General features: G+C 36.5%; 1 protein-coding gene and 1 pseudogene across 2 annotated transcripts; both read left to right on the top strand.

The window, feature by feature from the left end:
• Nucleotides 1–4,564: 4,564 nt before the first annotated feature.
• LOC132170771 (endoplasmic reticulum oxidoreductin-2) lies at nucleotides 4,565–12,314 on the top strand. Of its 2 annotated transcripts, none has more exons than XM_059581873.2 (11): nucleotides 4,565–4,849; nucleotides 5,809–6,024; nucleotides 6,449–6,568; nucleotides 7,352–7,598; nucleotides 7,738–7,848; nucleotides 9,120–9,238; nucleotides 9,745–9,849; nucleotides 10,084–10,286; nucleotides 11,075–11,198; nucleotides 11,675–11,851; nucleotides 11,960–12,314. In XM_059581873.2, the coding sequence occupies exons 2-11, from the start codon at nucleotides 5,863–5,865 to the stop codon at nucleotides 11,969–11,971; spliced, it is 1,380 nt and encodes a 459-aa protein (XP_059437856.2). In that variant the 5' UTR covers nucleotides 4,565–4,849; nucleotides 5,809–5,862; the 3' UTR covers nucleotides 11,972–12,314. The 2 variants fall into 2 exon arrangements, with proteins under 2 accessions (XP_059437856.2, XP_059437855.2); XM_059581872.2 differs by having other exon boundaries at nucleotides 11,669–11,851.
• Nucleotides 12,315–13,368: 1,054 nt separating this feature from the next.
• Nucleotides 13,369–19,157, top strand: LOC148588124 (uncharacterized; annotated as a pseudogene).
• The last annotated feature ends 4,876 nt before the right edge of the window (nucleotides 19,158–24,033 follow it).

The following is a 24,033-nucleotide window of genomic DNA, read 5'->3' as shown; positions in this document are numbered from 1 at the left end:
AAAAAAAAAAAAACATACGACTAGAGTGGTGCTACGGGTATTACAACTTTCACATTCGTACATAACTAGCTCACAACCCGCGTAATGCGCAGAATTATTCATTATAATTTAATTTCAAAGTTTAAACACACATGTCCATCATATTTTTTATTCAGGGGTATAGGAAAAAGTCTTATCAAATAAAGTTTTATATCCTTCACATATATAACGGAAAAGGTTACTTTCAGGACCAAAAAAAAAACACTCATTGAACATCAACATAATCTAAAAATAGTTCACATATATAACGGAAAAGGTTACTTTCAGGACCAAAAAAAAAAAAAACTCATTGAACATCAACATAATCTAAAAAAAGTCATACCGCTGTCCGCTCATACCAAAAATGACGATAGGAAACTCTCTTTCGCTATCATTTTCTTTAGTTCAATGTAAAATTTATAAAACAAAAATAATCAATTTGAATAAAAAATAATATATAAATTAGTAGAAATTGTCTTTTTTTTTTCTACTTATACGTTTCCCAATTCCAATGAAACCTTAAAAACCAATGTCGTCCATTAATTAAGCATATAAACAGAAAAACGAATTACTCAATGAACAACAACACAAACTAAAAAATCGTCAACTGAAAATAATGATAGGAAACTATCTTTTACTATCATTTCCCGAATTCAATATAAAATTTATAATAGAAAAGTAATCAATTTGAATAAAAATAATATATAAATTAGAAAGAAAAAAATATAAGGGACAAAAATGAAAATGGAAGAACATAACCACAGGATAAAGATTAAAAAAGAAAAAAGAAAAAAAGAAAAGAAAAGAAAATACTAATATAATTGAAAAGAACTGTTCTAGCAAAAAAAAAAAAGTAAGAAAGAAAAGAATTGTAGTATATTTTTTCATTGTGAAACAACAATTGAAAACTCTCTCTCTTCTTTTTCCTAAATTGAGTGTAAAATTTACAAAAGAAAAATAAAAAGAGAGAGAATTTGAGAATCTTTTGTTTTCTTTACTAAGACATCAATTAAATGCATTTCAAATAAAACTCATACATTTTAATTGTAGAATATAAAGAGAAGGCAATAGAAGATAAAAAGAAAAATAGATAGAGAAAGATAAAATTTGAAAATTTTTTATTTTCTTCATTAAGACAATTAAATCTATTACAAATAAAATCTTTACGTTTTAATTGGAAAATTTTCCGAATTCAATGTAAAATTTGCAAAAGAGAAGTAATCCATTTGAATAAAAATATATATATATATAAATTAGAAAAAAAAAAAAATATATATATATATATATATATATATATATAAGGGACACAAATAAAAATGGAAGAACATAACCACTGGAAAAAAGATAAAAAACGAAAAAAATGAAAATATTAATATAATTGAAAAGAACTGTTATAATTTTTTTAAAAATAAATAAATAAATAAAGAATTTTAGTATATATTTTTCATTGAGAAACAACGACGAAAAACTCTCTCTCTCTTTCTCTCTTTCTCTTAATTGACTCATATTGAAGATATAAACAGAAAGCAAGAAAAGATAAAAAGAAAAATAGAAAAAAAAGAAGAAAATTTGAGAACCTTTTGTTTTCTTTATTAATACAATTAAATATATTATAAATAAAACTCTTACGTTTTAATTGTCTCACATTGTTATATAAATAGAAATCAAGAAAATATAAAAAGAAAATTAAATAGAGAGAGAGAGAGAGAGAGAGAATTTGAGGATCTGGATGCACTTAAATTTCTAGGGAAATTCCAGTTTCTGGAATTCTAGATCTAGGCCGTCCACCATCTAAGGGCCAATGTCCTGCCACGTGTCTCACTAATAATAAAATAATATTTAAAATTTAAAAAGAAAATATAAAAGTAAATAAATAAACCATTTTGCCCAAAAAAATTTGGGTTTGGCCCTTGGGGGTGATCCCACCCCCAAGGGCCAAACCCAAATTTTTTTGGGGTGGCCATTATTTTATTTATTTATTTATTTTCTTTTTAAATTTTAAATATTATTTTATTATTTTATTATTAGTGGGACATGTGGCAGGACATTAGCCCTTGAATGGAAATGGACAACTTGGATCTGAAATTTCAGAAACTGAAATTCCCCTAGGAATTTTTGTGAATCCAGATTCAGAATTTAGAAACCTTTTGTTTTCTTCATTAAAACACTTAAATGCATTACAATAAAATCCATATGTTTTAAATGCATGAAGTTTTAATTGTCTCACCTATATGGAAGTTTTCTTCAAAAACGCCACATGTCGCAATTCTATGTACTCTCTAAGAGGATCAGTTCACTTGCAAAAATAGATAGGTTCAGGACACATGTCATAATTCTAAGCACTCTCTAATCCAAAACTCAATAAAGGAAGATAAAAAGAAAATTAAATAAAGAGAGAGAGAATTTGGAAATATTTTATTTTCAACATTAAAACACTTAAATGCATTACAAATAAAACTCATATGTTTTAAATGCATTATGTTTTAATTGTCTCACCTAAATGGAAGTTTACTTCAAAAACGCTAGCTGTCGCAATTCTAAGCACTCTTTAAGAGAACCGGTTCACTTACAAAACACACATGAGTTCAGGATACGTGTCGTTATTCTAAGCATTCTCTAAGCCAAAACTTGGAAAGAGAAAATAAAAAGAAAATTAAATAAAGATAGAGAGAATTTAGAAACCTTTTGTTTTCTTCATTAAAACATTTAAATGCATTACAAATAAAACCCATATGTTTTAAATGCATTACGTTTTAATTGTCTCACCTAAATGGAGGTTTTCTTTAAAAATGTCAAATGTCGCAATTCTTGGCACTCTCTAAGAGGACCGGCCATTCATTTACAAAAACACATGGGTTTAGGACATGTGTCATAATTCTAAGTACTCTCTAAGTCAAAACTCGGCTTATATATATATATATATATGATATGATGAATGGTGAAATAATTAAGTAAATAAAATATGGCATATCAATATCTCTTAAATTTCACCAATGATAAACTTCAATTTATAAATAACTTTTATAGTAAAAATTGTAGTATTTCAAACATTTTTTTCTTTATGATAGCGCTCACTCATGAGTCGCAATAGAAGGGATTGGTTGGAGCTGCGCATTTGGAGCGTTTTAATTTAAGTCATTATTTTTTTGCCTAATAGTCAATCAAGAGATTCAGGTAGGGAAAGCACAACTATTGCTTATCATCTGGTTGTGTCTTAAATTATGCACAAATTTTAAAATTAGGAAACACAACCTATTTCGAAAAGGAAGCATTTCATTCTCATTCATTTATAAAAGTTGCGAGCAAAAAACTCTTACAAACAGAACAAATTAAAAGCTATGAAGTAAATTATAGCCGGAGCTTAAATTACATACGTCACCAATCACAACCTATTTTGACTCTTAACTATTCCCTCCCTAATTATATCCATTATTTTGACTATTACCCATTCAAGACTTAATTGCACACACTTTTTTTTTTTTTTTTTTGACAATGTCTGCACAAGTGGGAAGGGAGATTCGAACTAGTGACTTCTGCTTCATGAGACGTGGTCTTAGTCGATTGAGCTACCTCTCGGAAACTTAATTGCACACACTTGTAGGTGTATACAACCTACAATATATTTGGCACAATAAATTTATTCTTTACATTTATTTTGTCACGTCTACATAGAAGGATCCTTTTCCCTACTTTATACGGTTGAGTGGTCACTTAAAAAAACAGAACTTGATATATCCATTCAGCTCATGCCACGCCAACGGTGTGAGGTGGATGGGATAAAACAGGTGTAAAGGATCGTCTTCGTTTAGTTTTATTTCAAATATATTATACTAAAATTAGCCTACGTGTGTGATTCAATTGCTCATCAAATAGGTAACTTCTTAGTCCTTTCCAAAAACGATGTGCCCAAATTAGATGTATGTGATCTCATCATGTGAATGAGGAGACGATTACCCCTTCATGATCGTATTTTTCTATTAGTTTGCATGAGCTGTAGCTACTTATATCACTCAAATTTCACACACAATATATATATATATAAAGAGTTGGAGAAAATGTAAAATCAGTCTTTGTGATTTATTTGGTTTATAATTAATTTCATGTAGAATCAAAATGAACTCATAAGTCCCCAAAATATGCCAAAAAAATAATTTAGTTCCTACAGTCAAATTATGTTCACCAACTTATTAGATTCATAAAGCATAAAACGTTAAAACCAATAAAATTGTGACACTTGTTTTACTTAACTTAGTGTCACACTAATATAATCTGTTAAATTAGTGGACGTAATTTGACTGTAAGAACCTTTTTTTTTTTTTTTTTTTGGTGGGGTTTGGGCATATCTCAATAATTTATAAGTTGATTTTAATACCAAATTAATTACATTTAAAATTTTGTTGACTTTAGCACAAATGGGCCATGGCATTGAAAATCTACAAACCCAAATTAACATAAATTTGTTCATATTTCTTTTTAAAAAAAATTAAATCCAAAATAACATTTTACTAATATGCAAAATAGCATTTACTGCATTTCAGCCGAAGTCCCTGCCGTTGGTTTTCCAACTTTCTTCTCTGACTTGCCAGCCGTTGAATTTAACGAACGAATACCGTCGGCGACACCCACCGACTTGACTTTCCTTTCGAATCATATTTCTACGACTGCAACTTCTACATTTCTTAATCGCTTCTCCCCCGTCTTCCTCTCCCTCTTCATCGCTGTCTCTGAAATACCTTCTTCCTTTCTCTGTCCCTCTTCTCTTCTCTTCTCTTCTCTTCGCTCGCTCTGTTGAAGGTGGCACAATTCCTCTCCCTCATTCGCTCGGTTGAAGGTGAGTCTTTGAGCTCCGTGAGCTTGTGTTTCTTCTCATTCATGGTCGGCCTTTAAGATTTCAATGCATGAGGGAAAATTTTGATTTTTGGTAGTCGAATTGTCAATGATAGTTGATGGGTTTTTGGAAATTTGGGTTCTGGGGCTTTTAAATTCGTATATGATTGTTTGAGGCACACCCTCTTTGATGGGTTTTGTTGGATTTTTAGAATTCGCTCGTTGATCTGTCGCTTGCTCTGTTTGTTTTGTTTGTACCTTTGGTTTTTGGCGTTCATGAGTTTTTCGATAACTTGCATCCGATTGTCGTGAATTTTATGCCTTACAAATTTGTTCCATTTTCCTGTAATGTTCTTCTCAGACAAGAAATGGCTGGGAAAGTTGTATGTTTCTCATACTGGTAGGGGCTCCCATTTTTCCTTTTATGTAGCATTCATGGTCCTTAGCAAGTTATATGTTTCTTATATTAGTATTCAGGCTAATATGAACATAGATTGATGGTTAAATGAGCCACAGTTGAGATAATAGCTTTAGGGCCTTTTTATTCCTCATTTCTTTAGAGGAAGATTCGGATTACTCATTGTGACACCTATGTTCATATTAGCCTTTTGTTGGGACAGATTTTGGGCTGTTGTATTATAATTTTTGATCTCATCTCAGTTATTGGCTGTTCAAGACCTAATGCCTTCGGAAAAGCATGTCATATGTTGCTGTTTGAAAATGTTATTTTTGGAAATAAATGAAAATGAAAAAAATAACATTTAAAGAAAATAAAGAAGAGAATAGAAAATCTATTGGAGTATGTATTGAAAAAGTAAGTAGCTATAGTAGAGAATGTGGATTTTTGGATAGCTAAAATATATAATGTTGCTGGAGATGCTCTAAGTCCACCGCTTATTCCACAATTGACCAACCCACAACTTTGAGTTTGCCACTGATATCACATTTTCCTTCGTTTTCTAGGGAGCCAAACAGAGGGCTGGGATACGTTTCGGCATTGTTTGATTGAGGCTGGTGATGGAGAAGGCAAAGGCTGAGAACACGGGCCGTAGAAAGCGATGGAATTGGGTGGTGGCTGGAGCTCTCATTGCCATCTTTGTCGCTGTGGCTGTGTCTTCGAGGACCTCTCCGAATTTGTCGCTCTTCGGACTAACTCGCACGCCTTGTCTTTGTGCTAAGGTGAATTCTTCTCCTTGGTTTTTTTTTTTTTTTTGGAAGTTTCATTTTTCATTTTCTTAGAGGTTCTGGTTGGCTACTGAGAAAATGATGGAAAATGCATTGGAAGAATGGAAATCTTAGATTCTTGGGAAGACTTTAGGACAATTGAGCTAAATTGTTTTGTATTAGGCTTGATTGAGTGAAGCGGTTTTCCATTTCTTAGTCCAAAATATTTTGTAATTTCAAAAAAATTGATCAATGTTTCTGCTTTTCTTTGTGTTTTCGCCAAATCAATTATATTTTGAACTGATTTTGTGATGGCTATTTTTTATTGTTTTTCTTTGTTCTGTAAAACCTGAGTGGGGAATTAGAGTTGAATTTGATTCAAATTTAGTACTTTGTGATTTTTGATTGTTAATTGGTTTTTGGTTTTACAATTGTGCAGTATAGCGGGATTGTCGAAGATTGTTGTTGTGATTATGAAACTGTGGACCGTCTTAATGAGGAACTGTTGCATCCATCGCTTCAAGAGCTTGTTAAAACCGCGTTCTTCCGGTATTTCAAGGTACTCTAGTTTTTTAATTTATTATTTAGGAGTAGGCTAATTATATGAGGAACTACTATGTGGTCCTTTTCTGTTGTACTATTTTCATGTAGTGTTTAAGTAGGATATAAAGAAAATGGTTACACTATATGAGGCTTTACTGATAAAAATGTTTTTTATTTTTTATTTTTTAACTACCTAATAAAAATGGTCTATACCTATCATAATACCTATCGTTTGCAAGTTGTTTCAAAGAGCTAATGTGCTTTTAAACTCATGAGTGTGTGTGGACTGAAATGAGATGCCTTCTCATATTAGTTACAATGTACATTTTGGAACGTGTATGTTGTATCAATATAGAAATGCTCCATATACGCACATGCCCACACATGCATGCACACACACACAAATATTGGTAGATTTTTTAAAAAGATATTTCCTTTGTCTGGCCTAGGAATACTTGTATTTATCCATTTAGGAAACAGAATACTTGTAATAGAACTTTACTCTGATAATAATATAAATATTGGCATGATACCAAGGTACCAGAATGAAAACAAGCCATGTCTTTGCAGATGTTTAAAGTTTTTCTGGTCCAGATATAGCAAGTATTAACCTATATGACCGATTACATATGTGAAATCCCTTGCCATAAATACAACCTTAGGTCTTTTTTTATCTAGAGTGTAAATTATCAATGTAAATATAATCTTTTTCCCCCCTTTCAAGCATTGTTACTTGCTTCTATTCTTGAAATAATTGTTTTACTTGGCTGAAAGTCCTTGTGAATCTAATTAATGGTAGGCTAAGTTGTGGTGTGACTGCCCTTTCTGGCCTGATGATGGAATGTGCCGTCTGCGGGATTGCAGTGTCTGTGAATGCCCAGATAGCGAGTTCCCTGAATCATTTAAGATGCCCCATTCACAAGAGGATCCTATCTGTCAAGAGGGAAAGCCGCAAGCAGCTGTGGACCGTACAATAGATAGTAAATCTTTCAGAGGCTGGACAGAAGCAGACAACCCCTGGACATATGATGATGAAACCGACAATTGTTTGTATCATATTTGAATTAAGTGTTGATGTTAATGTCAAATGTTAATACGACAGTTGTGGATTACGTTTGTTGTTGGATGACTTTAATCCCTGAAGATTATTATGGCTTACAACTGACATTCCATCTATATTTGCAGCTGAGATGACATATGTTAACCTTCAACTGAATCCTGAGCGCTATACTGGTTACACTGGTCCATCCGCCAGAAGGATATGGGATGCTATCTACAGTGAGAACTGCCCAAAATGTGAGTTCTCATTTTCTGTTCTATGCCGCATATTTTTGGATAATGCATTTTCTCTCTTTCAAAGTAATTGTTTTTAATGGTTTTCATTACTGTTAATATTTTTACTTTGGAAAATTACATTAACCTCCCTCAAGCTTTCGCAAAATTACTTAACATTTCCTCCATGTTTTGAATTAGATACTAACCTCCCTTAATCCTTATACACCAGTCACCTTTGAGCCACTAAAAACCAATTTTTCCAATTGACTTACCGATCTACACACAAAAAACCAAAGCAAAAATAATTTTTCCCAAAAATGATAGTTGACACTTGATTTCTGGTTTTTTTCTACTTTTAATAATTTAAAAAATTATGTTCTACGAAGTAAAATTCTTCAAAATGTAGTTTAATTTCAATAATATGAAATTTAACCAGGACTTCAAGATTGAGTGAGGAGCAACAGGTTTGTAAGAATATAAGCTGAAATAGTCCAATTGGTACTAAGCTCCCTTAATAATTTTAGCTCCTGATGGTTAGTGCAATGGTTATTAAGTATAATAATGTTGCCCATTTAAAGGCAAAATAGTATTGTATACATTTTAATCAATTTCCAATTGAAATTTTTATGTTAACAAAAAGTTTCGTTTCTTCATGTGGTGGATGCTACTGCTCAGTGTATTATTTTGTGAAAAGTCGAGGGAGATATACTTTTCCTTTGTTATTGTTGTTGTTGTTATGTTTTTATTGAACAAAGGTTGCTAAGCTCTTGCCATGGGTATTTTTTTTTTTGCGGGGGGGGGGGGAGGTTGTCCTCTGCCCCTTTACTGAATTCATTTGGGAGGAGCTAGAATGATACTCGTAAAATTGGTGTTTAATGTTCCTGCTTCATCTGAATGCTGGGTTCCCACTGCAATCCTTGTTTCCTTTACTTTCAGTGCCCATTTAGCTCCAATAAATGATTTTTCATTTCTGATGTTGGATACAGGACATAGCATCCTCACTTTCGTTGAAGTTTCAAAGAATTAAAAGTGGTTTATTTTTCTTTTTCTAATATGATAAGGTTTTGAAGTCAATGGTATTTTCTTATTATTGTTAAAATACTGGGCTTTCATGTTGCCCATTTAATGTTGTGTTTATACTCAATCATCAAGTGGCCAGTTGTAATTGTTAGAATTTAATTATTGTCTTCTATGAGAATTCATTCATTTTCTAGATATTGAGCAGTTATGATGTGAGTTCTTCTTAACATGACCCTTATTACAACAATGTTGTGCTGGTTCAACTTCTGCAGATCCATCTGAAGAGTTATGCCACGAGGAAAAAATTTTGTACAAACTGATATCTGGTCTTCACTCATCGATTTCTATCCATATAGCTGCTGATTATCTACTCGATGAAGCTATAAACTCGGTACAAATTCTGATTTATCATACCCTTAGACACTTGCCATTTTACTCTTGCCAACTGATAGTTCACATAGATTTTCCAAATTACATATTTTACCCATTTTGACCAGTATATTTTCTTAGCCCATGGTCAATGCAACTTATTTTCTGAACCCTCTATGTTGCACCCTAAAAATTTTATTTTTAAATTTCGGTAAAGCTGTTCTAATTTTTCCTTCCATTTACTTATAAAATAATAATAAAAAAATGATTAAAAGATAGAGCTCTGTTGGTATATTTCACTATAGATATTTCAAAATTTTAGTTGGTAACTGATGTTTCATTTACATGATCTATGCTGCAACTTGCTTTATAGAAAAATCTTACATTAGAAGTGGGTAGTTTCAGGTGCAAGAAACTTTGCCCAGCATAGGGGCCAAAGTATAACCTTCCCTAAGACTTGTAGCAATAATAATGTATTGAAAGATCTGACCATTCTTTAATTTTGCCTTTTTATCTTTTCAATTTCAGTGGGGTCAAAATCTCTCCTTGATGTATGATCGGGTCCTAAGTTACCCAGATCGTGTCAGAAACTTGTACTTCACTTTTCTCTTTGTTCTTCGAGCCGTGACAAAGGTGAGTGTTAGTTAACTCTTGATTCCTTCTTCAAGCCCTATATTTTTTTGTTAGTGTAAGGTATCGTAATATATGAGAAATATTTCACTTGATGGAATATGTTATAATGTATTGTTATATGAACTGTACTTATTTTATTTAAAAAAAGGTGTTGTATAAACTGTGTATCCTGATGGGTCTATAATGATGAATAAAATTCATCCTGATTGCAATCACTGGCTGAATGCATTTTAGGCAGCAGATTATTTGGAATATGCTGAGTACAATACTGGAAACCCGAATGAAGATCTGAAGACGCAGTCCTTGATGAGACAGCTACTTTTCAATCCCAAACTACAAGCTGCATGTCCAGTCCCATTTGATGAAGCCAAATTGTGGAAAGGTCAACGTGGACCTGAATTAAAGCAGCAAATACAAAAGCAATTCAGAAACATAAGGTGCTTCTCGTAACCCATTTGATTAATGGTCATTTTTACTTATAAAGAAATCAAAAGAAAAGGTATGGGTAGTGTCTCAAGGAGTTTGTAGAATTCATTCTTAACACACTGTTTGGTGGCATCTGAGGAAATGAATTTGGAAAAAAAAAAGATCAAAGGAGGGGGGAAGGGAAGAGGTTTCTTCATTTGTATGTTTGGATAGAGAAAACAAAAGAAAGAAGAAAAGGGGAAGATAATAATTTTCTCTTCTTTGGTTTGTCGAGAGAAGGGAAATGATAACTATATCTTTGTTCGACTTATATTCTCTTATACAAGGGAATATGGTGGAATAGAGAATAAGGGGCATGGTGGTAATATCATGGTATTGCTGCTTCCTTTGCCTTCCTTTCAGTCCAATTCGGGCAGACACAAAAAGTTGGGCCCTGGTGGACTGCCCAAATTATCCCCCTTCCCTGTTTCTCACACCTTTTCCCTCATTTTTTGCATTTACTGCTCTTATACCAAACCAAAGCACTGCAAAGTTACTATCATTTGTTTAGAATGGAGTTCTCACTACTTGTCTGGTATCATGTGTGTAAAAGTATGAACTCAATCCTTTTTTGTTTTAATATTTTGGTTGGAAGGAAGAATCCCCAATGAGTGTTACCACTCTTGGTTTTAAATATTCCTCTCAGCAGGATAAAATGCTGAATGACAAGTTTTACCCTACGTAGTTCCACTTTCACTTTGATTATATTACTACTAATTTGATTGGCTCAACCTTGTTGCAATGATGATTGCCATTGCAGTGCATTGATGGACTGTGTAGGATGTGAGAAGTGTCGTCTGTGGGGAAAGCTTCAGGTCCTTGGTCTTGGTACTGCATTGAAAATCCTCTTCTCTGTCGATGGTCAGGAACACTCTGCTCAGAATGTAAGTATCTTCTACAGTTAACTTGAAATTCCAAATTCCAATTTTATGTCACTGAAATATTCTTCCTTAAGTGGTAAGTATCTATAATATTATCCGAAAGATTATTAAGTTAGAAGCCACTCAATTTTTCCTACAAGATCAGCATTTTTAGTGTGCTGACACGAGTACGGGATAAAGTAATGCTACTCATCACATCCCTTTATCACATTCATTTTACACCCATTGATGTGGCGTGTTTTAAGTAGCATCCTATTTTAGTCACTTAAAAAAACCAAAAGTGTTTCACTTAAATTATGTCACATCAGTTAGTGTAGAGTGAGTGTGATAAATGATATGAAGAGTAGCATTACTCTCCGAGATGTAGTAGAAAAAAAAATCAGAAGAAAACGAAAAAAAAAAACAAGGCCCATCGGTGAGCAAACAGTACTTTTTCTTTTCTAAACACTAAATCATGTTGCATTGGCCTTCAGCTGCAGTTGCAAAGGAATGAAGTGATTGCCTTGATGAACCTACTAAATCGACTGTCAGAGTCTGTCAGATTTGTCCATGAAATGGGACCTTCAGTTGAAAGGATCATGGAAGGGCAGATTTCTTCACTCAGTGCTCCAAATAACATATGGCAAAGGATTTTGTCATTCATAGTTAAAACCAAGGTATATATACCCCACTCTATTTAGCATGTTTCTTTTTAGTTTGGCTCTTTGCTTTTTTAAGGTAGCTTAGCAGGCTGTGTTCTGCGTTTGTGTTTATTTTACTTGCAGGTAAGTAGTTGAGCTCGGTTTGAAACAACCATAGATTACTTCCAAGAGAGAGATAATTATCAGGAAAGCAGTGTAGGTTTCAGAAAGAAATGGCCCATGAAAGGATAGAATATACTTGTATAAGAATCATTTCAAAGACATGTGCAGATGGTAAATTTGCATCGGGTAACATTGGAAACTACATTTTTATTTCACAACTATTTCACAATATTGGCGTGACAATCTCAATCAACCCTTAAATTTAGTTGATAGAGACCGAAACGTCAACATTGTGAGATAGTTGTAAGATAAAAATATGATTTTTCGCATTATTCGTCGTATATGAAAATTTTGAAAGGTGAAGAACATTATAGTACATACATACTGAATTTTCTTCTTTTTCTTTATTTCTCTTTGGTTTACTACAAGTTAGAACAATGTCTTTACTCCTGGGTATAAAGGGTTTACAAAAGGCCTCAATCTTTTATTTTCTACTCTATTATTATTAATTGGGAAAATTATTAGTTGAGGTTTGAATTGGGGCAGCAGTAAAGCAAACCAATTCTAAGATTTTTCAACCATATCTAAGACCTTTTCAACTGTTATAGTTGGGCATTGAACCGACTTAGAACTGGAGGCCTGGTAACCATAAAGTTGGATAGAAAAGTTATTTTATTTCCATGCAATTTTATAACTAAAAAATATAATCATTTCATTTTTCAAGATATCCATTACATTGATTCAGAAAGTACACACAACTTTCTGGATCTAGCCAAGATTTCAAATTCATACTAGGGTTGGAGAGAGGATCCAAGTCAAAATAGCTAATTGGGCATGTTGCATGGTAAAACAAAATGGGGAAATAAGTTTTCAGGCATATTGAAAATGTTTAAGAAATTAGTTTGCTTATGAGTGTTAGCATGTTCATGTATCATAATAATTATAACAGTGGAAATTTTGATTTTATTTCCAAGAAGCTTATAGTGTCTTATTTTTCATTTTTATTTTTATTTTATTTACACTAAAACATATATCATTGATGGAAATCAGACTGTAAGATTAGATTGCTCTGATAGAACAACCTCTCGAATACAATCAGGGGTAACCCCATCTATAATCTATCCACTCCATGAGAGACTGCCAATTTGGCTAGAATATGAGCTGCGTTATTAGCATCACGACTCACCACGTCCACTTTCCACTGGGTAAGGTTGCTCAAGAGCTGGTTCATGTCCTCTCTTGAATTAATGGCTTCCATCACATTCCTTGCGTCCCCTTCCAACTGGATAGCAGCTAGCCCAAGCTCCAGTCCCCACCGTCTGGCCTGCACTCCCGCCCAAGCCTCCGCAGCACAGGGATCCAAGAAACCCAGCCCCACTAGACATCGTGCCGCCACCACAGCGCCCACCTCATCCCGAACCATCGCCCCCATGCCAATTGTTTTGCACACTGCAGCATCCCAATTGAGCTTGTGCCACCCTGGGCTTGGTCCTACCCATTTGCAGCCTGCTAGTCCCCTCCCCACCATGATCTGCTTGCATATTGGCAGCTCTGAACTCAGTCACAGCTTCCTTAGCACGTTGAACCAAAATGTTTGGGTGGGTGAAAGGGCCTCCGTGGACCACTTCGTTCCTTCTGCCCCATATCTTCCTTGCTATCCCGACAAAGAGGTTTATATCCTCCTCCTCGCATTTTTTAAAAAATCCCGTTCACCACCTCCAGGAACTCTGGCCTGTTGAAACAACTCTTTTGGATTTTTCTCCCACAAGCGCTCCACACATCTCGCGCAGAGGGACAATCCCACAGGATATGAAAATTGGTTACGGTTGCCAACCCACAGAGAAGGCAATATGGGTCATTGATTATCTTTCTTCTGTGCAGCTTTTCTTTCTTTTGTGTCTTATTTCATTTATACAAATACAAAAGACCAATTATTGCGTAAGGAACTAATATAATACCACCGTCAAGACTTCGATGCCATCAAAATCTTTTCCAAATAGTATACGCCCATTATATAATTGTGATGACGTGACAATAAAAATTCGCGACTATGTGATGTGCTTATGTCCATTATATAAAAAAATAATTAAAAAAAGAAAAAGAAAAGGCAAAACCACATCTTCTTGGCTGATGATCAACCTCCATAGCAGCCATGGCTAAGAAGACCCATGATATATATTTTCTCTTTGGTAAAACTTCATTTTACACCCCTAAACTACCTGGGTTTTTGAGAAAGAGAAATGCTACACATCGATCTTAATTTTTTTTCTTCCAAAAGTTAGTTCCCAAATGATGTATCACCATCCCATGAATTGGTAACACACTTCTCAAAATAATAAATCTCATGAGATAGTGACACATCATTTGAGAATTAACTTTTGGGAGAAAAATTTGGGATGTGTAGCACTCTTCTTTGAGAAGACATCCATAAATTTAAAAAACTCTCGAATTCACCCCATGAACTTTTAATTTGATACAATGTATCCCTTTCGTCAGTTTTTAAACGTTAAAAGTGATAAAATGACCATTATACCCCTAACTTTTTTAAAATTCCAAATTTACCCTTAATTTCAAATAAAAAATAAAAAATGTTATTATTAAAACAAAATCACAAGGTGACCTAACCGTGTGTCACCTTGTGACCATCTTTTTTGTTCTTCATGTTTTTCATTTTTAAAAAAAAAAAAAAAAAATCAAAGGGTAATTTGGTCTTTTTAAGGGTTTTTATTTTGGTTTAATAGCAAAAATTGACGGAATGAGATAAATTGCATCAAATTAAAAGTTCAAAAGGTGAAATTAAAGGTTTTTGAGATTTAGAGGGTAAACAAATGATAGTTTAAGGGTCCTTTACGAAGTTTCCACTTTCACTTCTATTAATATCAATAAAAGTTGGCCGGAACAACCATGACCAATAATTTCATGCAGTATACAAAGCACCCATGATGGCATAATTCTATTTTATTTTTATCAATAAGTAGAATATTGGCCGAAATAAGCATGGCCCATAATGTATTCTAGAATACAAGTAACAAAGCAACTGTGGAGACAATCTACTCCACACATCTCACTTGATGTCGATCATCTGCATACACTTGGCATGTATACAACATTTTATTTAATATTTTTGATAGAAAGAGAACAAACTACTAATTATGAATAATTCTAAAATTTCATCTTGTGTCACTCTAAAATGACGTGATTTTTAAAATTACTATTTGATCAAAATTCAATAATGATCAATCACAAGCTTAATAGTAATTTTAAGAGCGAGCGACATTATGCAGTAACACAAGAGTGACTTTTAGTATTATTCAATAATTCTTTCCGCAATTTTTGTAGCAGGTTTCAATATAGCCCTCTACTTTATCTGCAAGAGTGAGATTAAAAGTAATTAACATAAGTTTTTTGTATTAAATATGTGTGTATATATATAATTTCACAAAATTAGAAGAAGCTTTTTCATATTTGAAATGGGACGATTATTTTTTAAATCTGATTATAATATTTAAATAAGATAATTTTTTTTTTTCTCAAAATAAAAATACTCAATGTTGGGGCCACAAGGAGATATATATACTACTCACTTTAAGATCAAGTACTTATATTGAAGTAAGCTTTGACCTAAGGGGGCTCACACTACAGAAATTGTAGTCATAGAATTTCAAAAAAAGTATTAAATATATAAATTTTATATCTAAAACAACTGGTATTAATATTTTAATCAAGTAGGTGTTGAAGCACAACTCCACTCAAAGCAGAGTTTTATATTTAAGATTATTAAAGTTTCAACTTATAAAGACAGAAATGAAACCTCTCAATTTCAAATGAAATGGAGAGAAGCCGGATGGAAATGGAGAGGACATGTGTCCAATGAAGACAATGAAGAGACCTTGCATTATGCAAGGGTATGAGTAATGTTACATCAGCCTTTGGAATTAGCCTTTATTTAAAAAGTAAAAAATTCAACAACTAATGGGCATGACTACATCAGCCCAGTGAATTCTGGTGGTAAGATGAAAGTTGAGTATTAATATATGAGTAATGTTATACTCCACACCTATTTATCACACTGGTTAATGTGACGTGTTTTAAATGGCTTGCGTGTTTTAAGACACTTTCCATGTCAGCCACTTAAAAAAAGAAAAGAAAAGGAAAGCCAACTAAAACTCCATTTCTAATAAAATGGAAAGTATCTCGTTAGTGTATTTTAAAGGGGTAAAATTGTCCAAAAAATTAATATGACAATTTTATCCTTTTAGAAAACACTAACATCTAACGGGATACTCTCAATTTCTTTTGGAATGGAGATGATCATATTTCAACTAAAACACACCACATCAATCAATGTGAAATAAATGTAATATATGAGTTTGAAGAGTACGTAGAATTACTCTTTTTTTTTTTTTTTTTTTTTTTTTTTTTTTTTTTATATTAAAGAGTAATGATATATAGTACACTCCCCTTGAACTTGAACTGATGTGTCTACATAAAATTTTTTTTTAAAAAAAAATGCTTAAAATTTTCATCATGACTAAATTAAATTAGAGTTCTTGTAAAAACTTGAGAGAGAGAGAGAGAATATACCATTTGCAGAGGTGGTGGTTGCAGCCATACAAGCAAGAGCACAATCATCAACGACGTCTAAATGAGAGGGACGACATTTTTTTGGCAAACAATGTAACATACAAGCCCTGTACAAAATGCTAGGTTGTCCATCCTGGCATATTGCATGGCACTCATAAATACACAGCCCTACAATTAGCACTTTTGGTGGAACTGGAATATGTGGGATTTTTGGTAATTTAAAATCTGCATCTTCAGGATGATGATGATAGGAAAGGGAAGTTGGAGAGACAGCAGGAGGGTTATTCATCAATGCCATCATCATCACACTACAAGAAAATTGGTCTTTAGCGACCATATTTTTAGCGACGACTCAAAAGTCGTCGCTATTTCTCAATATCAGCGACGACAATTTCTTGTCGTCGCTAATTCCATAAAAAAAATGTGTTAACAGCGACGACTAGATGTCGTCGCTAATATGCAGTCGCTAATGGCGAAATAATATTTTTCCCCAAGCGTGAAAAGGCGCACCAAAAAAATTGTGACAGGGGTTCAGATCATTAGCGACGACCCCTGTCGTCGCTAATAAGTATTTCAATTAGCAACGACAGTGTCGTCGCGAAATAACGAAGGAAAAAATCGAATTCCTAATTAGCGACGACAGGTGTCGTTGCTAATTAGTTTACGAAAAAAATTAAATTTTTTTTTTTAGGGACGACAATTGTCGTCGCTAATTAATTTTAATGAAATTTCTGGCGCGATTATTAATTTCATAAGGGCGCGGGAGAGACTTTGGCTGCCATTTTTACCCAAAATTTCTTTGATACCATTTTGGACGGTTAATGAATAATGATAATACCATTTTGAAAAGAAGCCCTAAAAGAACACCTTTCACATTCTCTTTTGTGACACAGCAGCTTCCTCCTCCGTAAAGAAACAGAGCAGCTTCCTCCTCCCTCCACGGCAGAATACCCGCTGGATTTTTGCTGAGGGTTTCTTCAGCTTTCGCCTTCCTGGTATAAAACTTCTCCATTCTTATGATTTTTGTATTATCACCGAAATCTCTTTCCTTGTAATTTCATATTTACGATTTTTATGATTTTTGCAAGAATTATGGAATGAAGACATTCTTACATATGACTCATCGACGCAGGAGAACTTTAAGTTGCATGCAGCATTATTATGGACTATAAATGATTTTCCTGCATATGGAAACTTGTCTGGGTGGTCGACTAAGGGACACCTGGCGTGTCCAGTATGTAACAAGGATACAGCGTCCAAAAGGTTGAAGTTTGGAGGTAAGTCATGCTACATGGCTCATTGTCGGTTCTTACCTCAGGGGCATATATGGCGCACAAAAAAATCTCTCTTTGACGGTACTGAGGAGCATAGAATGGCACCTAATGAATTATCTGGAGATCAATTGTTACAACAACTAGAGAATGTACCAAATTTGCCGTTTGGAAAAGATGAGACCAAAAAAAAGAAGAGAACGCGTGAAGAGTGTGAGTTGAATTGGACGAAGAAGAGTATTTTTTTTAATTTGCCTTATTGGTCAACATTGAAACTGAGACACAATTTGGATGTCATGCATATTGAGAAGAACATATGTGATAGTCTCTTAGGTACACTGCTGAATATTAAAGGAAAAACAAAGGACACTTTGAAGGCACGACAGGATTTGTGTGTGATGGGAATACGCAAAGATTTGCACTTACAACAAAATGGTACATTTACATCAATGCCACATGCAAATTACACTTTGTCAAAAAGCTGAGAAGACAACTTTCTTAGATTGGTTGAAAGGTGTAAAGTTCTCTGATGGGTATGCATCTAATATTAGTCGGTGTGTGAATGTCAAAGAAGGTACGATTTCGGGAATGAAAACCCATGATTGTCATGTCTTCTTACAACGCTTACTTCCTGTTGCAATTCGTCTATATTTATCAACTGAAATACGTACAACAGTGACTGAGCTTAGTTCCTTTTTTACGGAATTATGTGCACGAACATTAAGATTAGATGTCGTGAGTCGAATGAAGGATGACATTCCTTTGATTTTATACAAGTTGGAAAAGATATTTTCACCGGCTTTTTTTGATATAATGGTACATCTAGCTGTACATTTACCACGAGAAGTTGAGCTTGCGGGACCAGTACAATATCGTTGGATGTATCCAATGGAAAGAACGCTTGGTAAATGTAAGAAATTTGTGCGAAATAGAGCACATCCAGAAGGGTCCATTGCCGAGGGATATTTATCATTTGAATGTTTGACATTTTGCTCCATGTATCTCAATGGGATTGAGACAAAATGGAATCGTGAAGAACGGAATAGTGATGTGCGGCAGGTGGGAAGGAGTAAAGGCTTGTCTGTGTTCTCTCAACGAGTTCGTCCTTTAGGAGCAGCAAAATTTATAACACTTGAAGATAAGGTTCTCACAAGGGCTCGATGGTATGTGCTTAACAATTGTGACGAAATCACTTCGTACATTCGGTAAGTGTATGATTTATAGTGTTTTTTTGTTTTTTGTTTTATTTTTTTATTTTATTTTTATTAAAAATTATGATTACTTGAGAATATAGAGGAATACTTATGTATTCTTTATGTAGTGAACACTATGACAAGATTGAAGGAGAAGGCACTGTGTATTGAACCTACATGTGGTCAACAAGAAACCACTCTCTCTAAGGAAACTACAGCAACGGCTAAAACCCAAATCAAGGCAACCACATATCAAGCAACGGCTACCATCAACAAGGAAACCCAAATCAATCAAAAATAAATGCAGCAACGGCTACTTCTAAAATGGAAATCATTTATTTGATTTGTATTTTCTTCCTATTATGTAAATGTAATCTCATGTATATAAACCCATCGTATCAATGAAAATATCAAAAGGCAAAATTATTTCAATCATCTACTTCTATATGGTATCAGAGCACTAACGAGCAACCCACGTTGTCTCCTTTTTTTTTTTTCTGCTTCTTCTTCCTCTCTCTGAAGTGTTTTATCAAACACTTAAACTGCACACCCAATGGCCTCTTCCACCTCCTCTGAAACCAGCCCACACCCCTCTGCCGAGAATGTCACCCACCCCATTTCACCTACCCACAATGAAAACAACCCAAACCCCTCTACCCAGAATGTCACCAATCTCATTCCCCCTACCCAAAATGAAAACAACCCAAACAACTCAAACCCATCACCCGCATCTCTCTCAAATTTTGCCCAATCCATTTCTAAACTCACCCAAAACAATTACCTGGTTTGGCACCATCAACTTAAAACCTTTCTTCAAGGTCACGATCTCTATGTTTTTGTGGATGGAACCAACAAGCCTCCCCATCCTCACACCTCCAACGCCATTGATGGCTCTCTCCACATCTCCAACGATCCAGAGTCACTTCGGTGGTTTCGTCAGGACCAGCTTATTTTAAGCATGCTTATGTCCACCATCTCTGAAGAATTGCTGCCCCAAGTCCTTGGGTGCCGCACTGCCCGAGAACTCTGGACTGCTCTAGCACGCACCTTCTCTTCAGCTTCACGAGCTCGTACCATGACGCTTCACTACGAAATTGCTACTGCAAAGAAGGGCAATTCCTCCATCACAGCATATTTTCAACGGCTCAAGCAAACCGCCGCCACCCTTGCTGCCGCCGGTCACAAACTCAGCGATTACGAATTCACCACGTCGCTCCTTGCCGGACTGGGTCCCGAATACGACCCCCTCGTCACGTCCTTGACTACCCGGATTGAACCTCTCACCATGGACGATCTGCTCGGCCATCTGCTAGCTCACGAAACCAGACTCGAACAACACCACCGGAACGACACTTTCCTTGTCACCGCCAACCTTGCTTCACGGGGCCGGAATCCACATCGTGGAAGAGGACGGCATCTCAATTCCATGAGAACCCATTCCTCACATGGGCAGCACCGTTCTGCCCCAAACTCATTTGGGCAATACAGAACAAGGGGGCGTGGAAATATTCCGCCTCCCTCTCACAATTCCTCATCTTCACATGGGTCCCCCTCTCTTTTAGGCCCAGGCCCTCGGCCCACCTGCCAAGTATGTGGCAAATTGGGCCACACTGCTATGACTTGTTATCACAGATTTGACCAAGCATTTCAAACTACAGGGCCCAATCTCACTGCCTACACTGCTGCTCAGGCCCAAACCCGGGATCTCAACTGGTATCCGGACACCGGCGCCACTCACCATGTCACTTCCGACCTCAACAATTTGAATCTCCACTCTGAAGCGTATGATGGACCCGATGAAATCCAAGTGGGCAATGGTACCCACCTTGCCATCCAACATACGGGCAACTCTAAACTTTCTCCTAATTTTCTTTTACGTCATGTCTTACATGTTCCTAAAATAACCAAAAATTTACTTTCAGTCCAAAAATTCACTTCTGATAATAATGTTTATATGGAATTTCACCCTTCTTGTTTTTTTGTCAAGGATCGTACGTCCGGGAAAATTCTGCACCGCGGCTCGAGTAGACACGGCCTCTACCATTGGTTTTCACCTACAGCTGCACCCCCTAGTATTTTATCTAGTGAACGTGCTAACTTCGTGGATTGGCACGCTCGCCTCGGCCACCCTGCTGATCGCATTGTTCGTCATGTCGTCACTAGATTTCAACTTCCAGTTACCAAAAATAAGCAGCCTCCTATTTGCCCGGCCTGTCAGCGAGGCAAAAGTCATCAGCTTCCTTTTAATATTTCTGAAAATAAATCAAGTGTCCCACTTGAACTTGTCTTTTCTGATGTTTGGGGACCTTCCCCTATTTTATCAAATAATGGTGCACGCTTTTATGTTATTTTTGTCGACCATTTTAGTAAATTCACGTGGTTTTACCCCATTGCATGCAAATCTGATGTTTTCTCTATTTTTCCTAAGTTTCAGGCTTATGTTGAACGCCAATTTGATCGTAAAATTAAATCCATCCAAACAGATGGAGGTGGTGAATATCAAAAATTGCGTCACCACTTTGCATCCCATGGCATCCATCATCGACTCACGTGCCCACATACCCATCAACAAAATGGGTCTGTGGAACGCAAACACCGACATATTGTCGAAATGGGCCTCACCCTTTTGGCCCATTGCTCCGCCCCTCTCAAATATTGGGCTGAGGCCTTTCAAACCGCTTGCTATCTCATCAACCGCTTACCCACACCCATCCTCAATAATACATCACCCTTTCAAAAACTTTTCTCTCTCCGACCAAATTACAGTTTTTTACGCGTCTTCGGATGTGCCTGTTGGCCCTATCTTCGCCCTTACAACAAACACAAGCTCGATTTCCGCTCCGACACATGCATCTTCATTGGGTATAGTCCCTCTCACCGTGGCTACAAATGCCTTCATCCATCAACCGGTCGCATCTACATCTCCCGACACGTCAACTTTGATGAATCACTTTTTCCATTCACCTCCCCTCCTAAACTCCCCCAAATTCCATCCCCCATTTCCCAGACCACTATTTTTCCCCCCTTCCCAAACCCTCCTACCCCAACCCTATCATCTACTTCACCCTGCGATGCACCAAGAACAACTGCCATTCCATCCCCTGACCCGCCATCCCCTCCTACATCTCACACACCTGCCCTTACTAATACTAGTTCTTCTTCTGACTCTTTGCAGGTTCCTGTCACCTCTCCAGCCTCTGCACCTCCCATGCCTCAACCAGGACATGCAATGCAAACTCGGTCCAAGAACAACATTTTCAAGCCCAAGTCTCTTCCAGATGGTCTAATTCGCTACCCGCTTCCAAAAGCGCTCCTTGCCACTGCCAACCTCGACGAGATCGAACCCAGCTGCTACTCCCAAGCAGCGAAGCACCCCGCCTGGCGTGATGCTATGAACATCGAGTTTGATGCCCTCCTCCGCAATGACACCTGGACTCTCATTCCTCCCACCTGCACAATGAATATAGTTGGCTGCAAATGGGTTTTTCGTCTCAAACGGAAAGCCGATGGATCCATTGATCGTCACAAAGCTCGCCTAGTTGCTAAAGGATTCCACCAACAACCTGGCATTGACTTTGGAGATACTTATAGCCCTGTGATCAGACCAACAACCATTCGACTTGTTCTGTCCCTCGCCATCTCCTCAGGTTGGCTCATTCGACAAATTGATGTACAAAACGCCTTCCTCCATGGTTGGCTTTCCGAAGATGTCTACATGGCCCAGCCCCCTGGCTTCATCCATCCTCAGTTTCCTCAGCATGTCTGCAAATTACACAAGGCCCTCTATGGCCTCAAACAAGCCCCTCGTGCCTGGTTCTCCCGCCTTAGTGATCGCCTCTTGGAACTTGGTTTTGTCGGATCCCGTTCTGACTCCTCCTTGTTCATCCTCCACACACCTCAATGCACTACGTACGTCCTTATTTATGTTGACGACATTCTCATCACTAGCTCCCGACCTCATGGCACAACTGACCTCATAAACTCTCTACGTGCTGAATTCGCCATCAAAGACTTAGGGCCTCTCCATTTCTTTCTTGGTATGGAAGCTATAACCACTCCTGATGGTCTCCTTTTATCTCAACAACGCTACATCCTTGATCTCCTCAAAAAGAGCAACATGTCCGAAGCCAAGCCTATCAAGACCCCAATGTCCACCGCACATTCTCTCTCACTCTTCACTGGGGATCCCCTCCCCGACCCCACCACTTACCGCAGTCTCGTCGGTACCTTACAGTACCTCTCCCTCACTCGACCTGACATTTCCTTTGCCGTCAACAAAGTCTCCCAGTTTATGCACCGGCCTACCTCTCTTCATCTTCAAGCTGTTAAACGGATCTTGCGCTACCTTAAATCTACACTCACCTTTGGTCTCCTTCTTCGCAAGTCACCCTCTCGCACCCTCCAAGCTTATTCTGACGCTGACTGGGCTGGCTGCCCCGATGATAGGAAATCCACCGGTGGATTTTGTGTTTTCCTTGGCCCTAATCTTATCTCATGGTCCTCACGCAAACAACGGACTGTTGCTCGATCCAGCACCGAATCCGAATATCGTACTCTCGCAACCACCGCTGCCGAGCTCATATGGCTCCAATCCATGCTCCGCGAACTTGGCATTTTTCTTCCCACACCTCCCACCCTTTGGTGTGATAACATTGGCGCCACATACCTCACTGCCAACCCTGCCTTTCATGCCCGCACCAAGCACATTGAAATCGACTTTCACTTTGTTCGTGACAAAGTCGCCTCCAAGACTCTTGACGTCCGATTCATCTCTAGCAAAGATAATATCGCTGACATTTTCACCAAACCCACTGCCTCACCTCATTTTTTCACCATGCGGTCCAAGCTCCACATCGTGTGTACCATGTCTCGCTTGCGGGGGCGTATTGAACCTACATGTGTTCAACAAGAAACCACTCTCTCTAAGGAAACTACAGCAACGGCTAAAACCCAAATCAAGGCAACCACATATCAAGCAACGGCTACCATCAACAAGGAAACCCAAATCAATCAAAAATAAATGCAGCAACGGCTACTTCTAAAATGG

The sequence above is a fragment of the Corylus avellana genome, chromosome 1 (assembly GCF_965113065.1).
Source record: "Corylus avellana chromosome 1, dhCorAvel1.hap1.2, whole genome shotgun sequence".
NCBI classification, from domain to species: domain Eukaryota; kingdom Viridiplantae; phylum Streptophyta; class Magnoliopsida; order Fagales; family Betulaceae; genus Corylus; species Corylus avellana.
The sequence above is the reverse complement of the archived record's forward strand: the minus strand, read 5'-3'. Positions and strand labels throughout refer to the sequence as shown.